The sequence below is a fragment of the Poecilia mexicana genome, unplaced genomic scaffold, assembly GCF_051168715.1.
Source record: "Poecilia mexicana isolate PSO_F unplaced genomic scaffold, ASM5116871v1 scaffold_8, whole genome shotgun sequence".
NCBI classification, from domain to species: domain Eukaryota; kingdom Metazoa; phylum Chordata; class Actinopteri; order Cyprinodontiformes; family Poeciliidae; genus Poecilia; species Poecilia mexicana.
Window position 1 is genome coordinate 22,295,936 of NW_028263377.1, and position 9,831 is coordinate 22,305,766.

General features: G+C 37.7%; 1 protein-coding gene across 2 annotated transcripts; it reads right to left on the reverse strand.

Annotated features, from left to right (window-relative positions):
- Positions 1-1,033: 1,033 nt before the first annotated feature.
- On the reverse strand, positions 1,034-8,086 carry LOC106907512 (alpha-2,8-sialyltransferase 8F-like). Of its 2 annotated transcripts, none has more exons than XM_088007697.1 (7): positions 7,414-8,086; positions 5,157-5,234; positions 4,966-5,040; positions 4,048-4,159; positions 3,261-3,373; positions 3,093-3,185; positions 1,034-2,335 (listed from the first exon to the last, which is right to left on the reverse strand). In XM_088007697.1, the coding sequence occupies exons 1-7, from the start codon at positions 7,512-7,514 to the stop codon at positions 1,858-1,860; spliced, it is 1,050 nt and encodes a 349-aa protein (XP_087863823.1). In that variant the 5' UTR covers positions 7,515-8,086; the 3' UTR covers positions 1,034-1,857. The 2 variants fall into 2 exon arrangements, with proteins under 2 accessions (XP_087863823.1, XP_014828745.2); XM_014973259.2 differs by having other exon boundaries at positions 4,015-4,159; positions 7,414-8,085.
- Between the last annotated feature and the right edge of the window lie 1,745 nt (positions 8,087-9,831).

Here is a 9,831-nt window from a genome sequence, read left to right on the forward strand (position 1 = left end):
ACAAACTGTCTGATATCTCGCTCGAATCTATCTCTCTGGTCGCTCACTTCGGTTCTGTCTGCGCTTGCGCAACGTCAGTTGTATGTAAATGAACCACACCACCAGCCAATCACAGACAGGCATTGCAAATACTACTTTCAATTCGATGAAAAACAGCCAATCACAACCAGCAAATTTGGCGTGTTTCCGCCGTATTGCAACCAATCAGAGTCTACCTATTCGCAACCAATCGATAGAGCGGCAACAAGACAAAAATGACAGAAATTAAACGATCCTTTGCAACAGCCCAGAATAAAAAATATTTCGGTTTTAATTTTCTTGTATGCAGATCTTGTCAGTGAAATCGCGTAGTACTTAACCGATTTTAAAAGAAAAGTAGCAAACTGAACAACTAAAACCAACACAAATTTTCGACATTATAAAACTGGCAGTAACACAGAACCAATGGTGTGCAGTTGTAAAAAAAAAAAAAAAACAGGACCAAATATATTTAAATTAAAACTAAAAAGTAATTTTAATATTCGAGTTCGAACTGATGGCAACTTATTAGTTACAGACCGCTGTTGAAATGTGTTACAAATATCACAGGAAAAAACATATTTAATTGAATTCTGAATTCTGTATATGTATACAGAATTACTTGGTTAAAATAATGAAGTTGAACAACTATGATAGTAGAAAAATAAAACTACGCCAGGAAATGTTTGAAATGTGATTTTTTTTATATTTGATAACTAATAAACCACAGTGATTTGTAAACTTCCAGTCAGTGTGTCTTTGCTCTGTAATTGTTACTTGTTTGATCATGTAAACATGTAACATCTGGTTTAATTTTAGGGTAATGATAGAAGTGCATTTGAGTCTGCAGCCAGAAGTCTGCCCACATTTATCTTTGACATTGGACAATTATTGACATTTTACATAATTACTGCTGTAGGAGCCAGAGTTTTTAAAAATATTTTATGAAATATTTTGTTCTGTTTGATGACTGGTATGAATGGTGCAACATTCAATGAACAAACAAGGCAGTTAATCCAGTTTTTGATTTTATTGAACAATCAGAAATTACAGCAGCTGAACTGCAACATAGGGAAATGATGCCGAAAAAAAAACAGATAAAGAACAATTCAAAACCACTCATTCTTCTTTCACTCATCCTTTGCAGCAATACTTTCCTGCCTCAAAGTGGCAGTATAATATTTTTTCTAGACTTGTAACTCTGAACAAAAGAGACTCAAAGTGTATCCAAAGCACCTAAGGTGAAATATAATTTCTATAAAGAATTGTGCAATTTTTTTTTCTATTTTTAATTTTTTTTATCTATTATGATATTTATGTTTAAGGCTGGACAGGCATAATCCTTCATCTTAAGTCTGCCATAGTGAAAAAAGTGTTCAATACCAACACATTCATGCTGTTTATTTAAAACAAATTACCTTTTCAAAGTGGTTAAATGTATTTAAAAACCTATTACATTCAGTTTGCTGGTGTTTTTAGTAACAATATTCTTCTAAAGGAGGTATTTGGTTTCCATTAAAACACAGTAACCCTGACTCAAAACCCATCACTAACAATGTAACATAAGGCACTAAACAATGATGGCCTCACAAAGGCACACGTTACATAATCTCTTCCAGACACCAACCTGAACAAAACATAAATAAAGTTGTAAAAGAAGATAAAATCCATACTTGTTATTGTCTTTTTGTTGCATTTTGATCTCAGTACAAGTACAGTTTTGTTCAGTACAAGTTTTGTGGTTGCAGATAGGTCCTGGTCTAGTAATTAAAAGAAAGTCTTGACAGTTGTGTTCACCTGAGGCAACTGAGAAGGCACTTGGCTCTTTGCCTGTGGAATTTAGTTTGGCTCTGCTTTGCAGTCTCCAAGGTGTAATTTGAGAACACCCTGACTGTGCAACCTCAACAAGTGGCTAAACTCATCAGGCATGGCGTGGAACTTTGTTTTGGTTTTTCTGTCATCATAATAGTGGTTAGTCAGAGTTTGAAAGCTGTATGGGTGAAAATCGAAGGGCCAGAATCCATACAGCTGTACGTTGTCACAGAGTTCCAGAGCTAGGCTTGTCATTATGATACCGGTGCTGAGCCGTATCGTTCTCAGGCCCTGAGAGCGCCAGAAGAGGGCCAGGTTATGGAGGTACCCTGGGTTGAAGAAGATAGGTTGAACGGGGCTTTCAAAGTCCTCAAGTGTGTAAAAAGCTCGCAGAGACACAGGAGTGTTGTGGCCATAGGAGAAGGCGGGAAGAAGCAGCAAGGAGTTGCCATAGCTGCGCATACTTTCCACAAACTTACGTCGACGTCCCATTAGAGCCCCAAACCTAGAAACAAGGTGACCAGTGAAAAAAAGACTAAAGTTAGAATATTTAAAGCCCTATTTGCATTATCTCCAGACCATATGTAATAAATAAATTACAACCTAAAGTCTGATATTTATGTACGCATTCGTATGTGGTAACCAATGCTTGAGATTTTGCTGAAATTTACAGACATCGCCAGGATATGATGTTAACACGCTGTTTCGCATTCACTGAGGGAATGACTTGAGTTGATGTTCAAACTACTTTGCCAGCGCTAGTATAACAGAAAGCTTTTCTGTTAATTTCATGCATGAATTATGATCCTTTGTGTCAGGATTTTTTTTTCCATTTTTTTATTTTCTTAAGGCATAAAAAAAGGTAGGGAAAAAAAATATTTTTTTTTAGATGATCAATTGTAATTTTCTCCAAATACGAAATTGTTATTTGAAAAATACGTCAGTAGTATTGTTCATTAGGGGTTATCTGATGTCACGATATTTTTTTACATACAAGAATCGTCTACAGTAGAAGGAGGGACCGGGTTTGTTGGCATGCTTTTTTGTCTGTCGGCCATATTGTATTCAACAAAAATAATTTCTTGCATTTGCAGCTGATGGCCAATAGTTGATAGTCTATTTTATGATGCATTAGTGTCCACTTCAGTGGTCTGTGTGCATTTATAACATAAAAATCCACAAGAAGCACAAGAAAATGGCTTTTAGACAGCTGTTCACTCTAGTGACCACTATGAAAGGGTTAAAATGGGAAGGGTACTCACTTTTCCAAGAGGATGCTTGGATTTGCTGTCACCAGGTCCGTCTTGATGCCAACATGTTTCTCGTAGCCATTTGACAAAGGAGGTAGATTGCACCTGACAAAGTAACACGAGGACAGCTACTGTTGGATGGAGTTTCAAAATGTGGAAAAACCTGGAAAATGTTCTCACCTGATAACAAACTCGGCTGAATCAATCATTTTGCCACAGCTACTGTTTACCAGGATCCCACCATTCCCAACAACAGCACACGTATGCCATGTTTTATTTGGGAAAGGATGCCCCTGGAGCAGAAACAGACAACTTTAAACACATATGGTTTCCATTTGATCCTGTTGAATTTTAGGAGGTTTACAGGAATCTAAATCTAAAGTATAAATGAAGTGAAATCTATGTGACAGGGTTTTATTTTAACAACATTATAGATATTTGTCAAAATCTGCTTATTTATTCTTTGAATTTATTTTTATTTAGTCAGCAAGTTATTTCTCCAGACTTTTATTGCTGTTTCACGTTCTGCTATGCTGCTTTTGACAGTCGGTGGTTACCACAGTAACCAGTAACTGGCAGCTCGTCCCCTTTTTCTGTTCCGTCTGCAACTGTAGGGCAAAAGCTGCTGGACTGATGTTAACCATCACATTGATTTCCTCTTTTGTTAGAATACGTGTAATAAACTTTAATGTGTCTGTCATGAAGTCAACCTACTGGACCTGAGACGAACACAGAAGGATTACATCTGGTGCCCTGACCCAGATTACATATGTACTGAAATATTTCCCTCTATATGCAATTAATCTACGTAATATGACTTTCACTATCTGAAATGACTGACAAAGCATGTTAAAAAGCTCAAGTACAACATTCAGATGCAGATCGAAAGGTGGGACAATTATCTGGTATCAAATGGAAATAGAAAATGACCTACTTTAAAAAAGGTGCTGAAAATCTCCGGGTTCACCTGAAGGGTTCTCTTCTTCTCTCCATCATAAACAAGCTTTGTTCCCACTGGAGTGTTTGCCTGGGTAATTGTAGCCTTCTCTAAGCCATGGCACTTTGTGCTCAGCTGCGACCTGGGGAGCCACAAGTAGTCTGATGACTCACAGTGCAACATAAAATATACCTGGACAGAAACTTTTACTGAGGCTTCAAATTTGGTACATTCCTCCATAATGAAATGTTTTAATTTCTTTAAAGCATTGGATAAAGCTGTCAGAAGCACTTGATGTACATGATTTGCTTCATTACTCTTAAAGGAAGTTGTTAGGCTATAATTAGATGATGGACTCTAGTTCCTCTTTCATAAAGTGTTTCAATTTCACTGGTTTGTGATTTATGTTCCTCTTTTTATAAAAAGCAAATCTAATCCTCATTGCATCTTTAAAAGGGCAGTATTATGTATTTTCCAAGCACATAATACCATTTTATTGCACAATTAAGTATGTTACTTTCAGTTTTATAAAAATGCTGCATAAATCAAACATAACTTAAAAGAATTTGACTTTGCAATTTGACATCTCAAAATTGGCGTCTGTCTCTTTAAGAAGCTCCTGCTCTTTCTGACACTTCATCACAATTGAACGTCTTCATTATGCCATTTAGAACAGTTCTTAGGAGCATTGGACTGAGATCTAGTTAGTATAATAAGCTCAGCAGACGCGCAGTTGTTTGCTAACTGCTGCTGCCACTAGTCTGGAGGAGCTTTGTGAAAATATGCAGTGATTTTGGAGAGCAATTGCTTAGGAGCACGATATAAAGCTCAAAAGTCAATTTCACAGGATATTGGTCTTTTAAGGTCAAATTTCACAAATTGTTTAAAGATTGATAGCAACATAAAAAAAAAAGTTATTTTAGTTTAATTAATTTGACCCAATCTTACCTGAACTTTTGGAAATGCTCATCTTGTTTCTTCCAGTCTTCTGAGTACTGCTCTAACACTTTGTTTATTTTTTCTCTGTAATGGATAAACACATCCAGATGCACTATGATATTTGTAAATGCAGTATTCTTAATTATGGTGTAAACAAGGCGAGTCATGTAGAGGAAAACGTTTGTTCAGTTTGTTCTCACCTGCAGTCTCTGCATGAAGACTTTGATGTTGGAGGAGCAGTTTTCTTTTGAGGAAGTGATCGCTTAGGTTGCACATTACTGAAGAAAAAAAAACATACATTTGAATAAGACAATGCAAATTCACATTTGTTTGATGCTTCTTCCGCTGGAACCGAAAGCAGGGAAAGCTTGCATGTGATCTGGTCTTTTGTCTTCTTCTTCTTCAGATCTTTGTGATTAAACTTTTAAACATTCACTGCCAAAAGTCTTCATGCTTCTTCTTACATGTTGTTACGTTACAATCACCATTTTCATTGTTTTCATGTAGCAGGCCCATCCAAAGTAGTAAAATAAAAGAGCACACTATCTGACACTGGTGTGTGTTTCTAGAATCCCCTTTTAAGATATTCCCTTAATAATCTGCTCATTGGTAAATCTAGTCCACTTGTGTGTAAGAAAATCTCAGTATAAATCCAGTTGTTCTCTAAAAGGTTGAAATTATGAAGAAGAAAATAGGGTCATAATAACTTTGTTTTTAGTTTTATTTCGTTGTGACTTTTTGTCTAATTAGATTAGTTTTAATACATTTTTATTGTGTGTTTGCTAGTTTTTATTAGTCATTTGAATATTCGTTTCACTTTAGTTTTTACTACTAATAGTAGTTTTAGTTTGTTATTTTGTTAGTTAACTACTAAAACCTTGGAAATAAAAAGCAGAGTTAGGTTAAAGACAACATGCCAAACTTCTAATTGTCTCACAGGGCAATGTCTAATCAATCATCTGAGATGTGAAAATATATGTTGCAACTGCAAACCTACTCAGACCTGCCACCCACCTACATTTACTAGTTAGAGAATGGATCAGTAATCAGAGGCTCATGGTGACTCTGGAGGAGTTGAAGGAAACTTTGTAGACTTTGAAGGAGACCTGCATCTCACGAAGGGGAATTTGTCGACACGGCAACTATTAGTTGCACACTCCTCAAATCTGGCTTTTGTCCAGCGTGACAAGAAGAAGATCATTGTTAAAAGAAAGTCATAGCAAGGCTTGTGTAAGAAACAGAAATGTGTAAGAAGCAGGGGAGAGTCTAGAAGCTTTTTTTATTGCTTTAACCTTGGCTGCCACATGGCCAAACGTCACAATCAAACAAATCAATCACACCAGAGTAGAAGTGGTTTGGGTGGGTGATATGAAATAAAACTTGTATCGCTTTAAAATATCACAAACATCTTTTGTGATATTACTATGCTAGCAATAAAAGTGATGATAAGAATGATTGGGGACACATTATTTGAAGACAATGTCATAAACATGATATAAAACCTGCTGTGAACATGGAGTCTTTATGAATGTTTATGACGGGTGTCAATATTTACCAAATGACACTTTTAATACAAAGGTAAAAGTGTCATTATTTATCTGCAAGACTGGGTAAGATTCACCTACTAGGATGGTTTAGATAATTGCATATGTATCTGTTAAAATGGCCCAGTCAAAGTCCATCCAATCCAGCTAAACTGAAGTATGGGCAAAAATGTCAAACTAGTATAAAAATACCCCCAAAAAACTATTTCACAGTTATACTTCTGCAACTACTACTACAAATCTGCGACACGACTTTACTTAAGTTAAACACATACACTTTCAATGTTGAAGTTTGTGATCTTGAGGTTAAAAAAGTTTGAGAGGTATGAAATGGTTTTGCATGCACACTATAAGTTAACCAATCTTCAAATACTTTTGCAAGCAGCATTGACTTCTATTCGTGTCTCAGCAGGAGACTTCCTGCGTTCTGTGGTATGACTGTCTTGTGCTCTCAAGGCTTCCTCTTCCTGTTTTGTATGTCTGAACCACATGATGACCTTTTAATTTTAGATAAGTTTGTATTTGTGAATTTTATATGTTTCACAGCTAGACTTTGGTTTTTGCTGTTTTAAATTTAAAGGAAATAACTGCTGATTCTTTTGCTTCTTTGTTGCAGAAAAACATACTAATGAAATGTTTAGCAATATTTCTGATGATCAACCTAACAACATTGTTCCTGTTTAATATCGTCGTAAAACCTGGATATATTTGGGATTCAGACATTGAATGATGAGTTGCGTATTCTGCGAACCGTTACTTTTCTTTCCATAAGCATCGCTTCCTCTACTTGCTCTGCCTTGAAAGCCTCTTTGACTCCTATTGTTAAGCCCCAGCAGTGTGACTTTTCCTTCATTGCACATGATTAATGTCCTAACCAAAGTGTGGTTCTGTTTCATGTCTAAGAGGAACTTACTTGTTCTCTAGTGTGTACCAGATGAAAGTGGTCAGCAGGCTTGCCAGCAGGAGGACAGTGATCATCAAAGAGAGGAGGGGCTTCAAGATCTGTCCCCTCATACCTTCCTTCCCCGTTAGCCCCTCTCTCCTTCTGTTTCTCCTCTCCTTCACTCTATCCGCTGTCCGCCACGGCCGCTATGATTCCAGTTTTCTTCGTCCTTTCTGTGTTTGCTGCCTCATATGCAATCTTTCCCAGCAGCGTCCAGCTGTTTTCCAACACCTTTCTTCAAATCACTTCATTTTCCTGACTGCGAGGCGCCACTGAGTGTTTCCTCTCAACTGTTGGAGGTACAAGTCAAAGCCTGCTCGGTCATCCCCCCTCCCCTTCCTCTTGTACAGACAAGTCTCTGTAGCTTTTCTTTTGCTTTCTCGCTTCCCTGGGTTCAGTTCAGCTTTGTTGAAAGTGTTGCTTTGTCGATCTTCCTCATCTGTTAATCCTTTTCATGTCTTTTTGGTCCAGTCGATGGTTTTTGTCTTCCGTCTCTTTTTCTTTCCACATTTGCCCACAGTGACAAACTCACACAGCCCTACTTTCCACCAGAGTCCCACAGGGAGAGCTGTCTCTGTTCTCCGCCCCCATTGCCTCAGCCTTCTCCCTCTGCTTGCCCCTCCCACCCCATCTGTCCTCTGCCCACTCCCTTAAACCCCCTCTCCCGCCTCCTATTTTCACAAAGGGGAGGTAGGGCAGTAACATGATTTCCCAGGACTGAATTAGACCACAGTTTGCCTCTTGTACTTCTAATGCCCCCCAAATCTCGCCCACACTTACAGAAGCCGCCTTTACTCTAATGGCAAACTCTTCCAGCTGTACCAGCTTTGTGAATTTAAAAAAAAGTATTATTTTTTCTTTTATTTTGGAAGAGGAAGTGGATTACCAATCAATCTGGTATGACGCTGGCAGAACATTAAGCCAACAAACCGTTAAGACAAACCTTTAACTTTTCAGCTCCTTTGTTCGCTGTACTGGAAAAAGGAATTAACTCTTCCATCACCCGTATGGACTGCATTTCAAAAGAAACACCCACTGAAAAAGGAACTTCTAAGACCTCCTGCATCTGTATGTCATTGGATTTTGGCTCTAACAGCACAAGTCTTTGCTGTTTTGATCAAAATAAATGAATCATGCTTTGTGCCTGCATCCTGAGTAAGCAAAGCTGGGCTAAAATGGTCTCACCACACACACAACCCCAAACACAAGAGTCTGTGGAAAGTTTTATTTAAAGGCACAAGTCTAGAGGAACATGTGCTCTGTTTAAGTAAAACTAAGTTTAATTCTGATCAGATTTAGTTAGGACTCTGTTTGGGTATGCAAAACTAAAACCTCTCTCTTTTGCATTTGTGTACTACAAGGTCCTACACTCAGAGATCTAAAATTATTTCATTCTGGGCGGAAGTCAAACAAAATTATTGGGTATAAGAAGAAAATGAAACGCCAGTGGGAGGAAAACCCACATATTTGCATGACCTGACATGCATCACGAGACACTGGCAGAAATGTCACAAAAAAGAAAAACTCTGTCATGCAAATGTTGATGCAATAGAAAGGTTGGGCAAATACACCCAGAGCTTCTGAACACTTGTTCTGCATTGGCAATCTGTTGGCACAAATTTCCACATCTAGCATCTGATATCCACTCATTACAGTCTGTCAGTGATTAGCGTTTTCCAGACAGTGCGGTTTCCATCTCAAGATCTCATTAGCTTTTTAACAATATTAAACCAAAAGAAGCTATTTTTCATGATGACATTCATAATCTCGTGATGCAGCAAACATCCCAGCTTCCCCCAACTCTCTTGCATGCTGAAATCCCTCTGATGCCCAAATTATAAGGAATAACAGACAAAGTTTGTTATTCCTTATAATAACAGAAAAAAAAGCTTCGTCATCCGTAGATGGGCAGAAAAGGTCAGAGCAAATACAGAAGGAAATCTGTATAGGAGTAAATATCTTTTTCTACCGCTGTCTTTGTTGCAAATACCAGTAAACACCAGGTGCTCGTTGTCCTTTTTGTCCAGTTTCCCGAGTCTTAAAGTAGGACAAACATTCATTTCCTTCCGGCAGAGTGACTGAACTCTGTTGTTTCTTTGTTCCCGGCCACACTGGTGTTACATAAGCCAAATCAATTATGTCACGCAGTTTGAAGTAATCATCAAATCTGAAAACTGCTTGGGAAACTGTTTGCTATCTACCTCTCACCGTCTGCGTGTCTTTCTGCACGCAGGTTGTGAAAGAAGTGCAGATAATACATTAAAATTAGTCTTAAGTTTTATCTTGTGTAACTTCGTGATATGAGGCAAAAATGGAAAATACGTGTTGGAAAATATGTACGTCTATGAGAATTTTTAGTTCACCGTACTTTTTTATATCTCTGTTGTT

Coding starts and splice junctions, on each gene's coding strand:
- LOC106907512 (XM_014973259.2), bottom strand. CDS start 7,514: ATGAGGGGACAGATCTTGAAGCCCCTCCTCTCTTTGATGATCACTGTC. Junction 4,160..4,965: donor GAGCATTTCCAAAAGTTCAG/GTAAGATTGGGT, acceptor GTGGCTCCCCAG/GTCGCAGCTGAGCACAAAGT. Junction 3,186..3,260: donor TCAGCCGAGTTTGTTATCAG/GTGAGAACATTT, acceptor TTACTTTGTCAG/GTGCAATCTACCTCCTTTGT.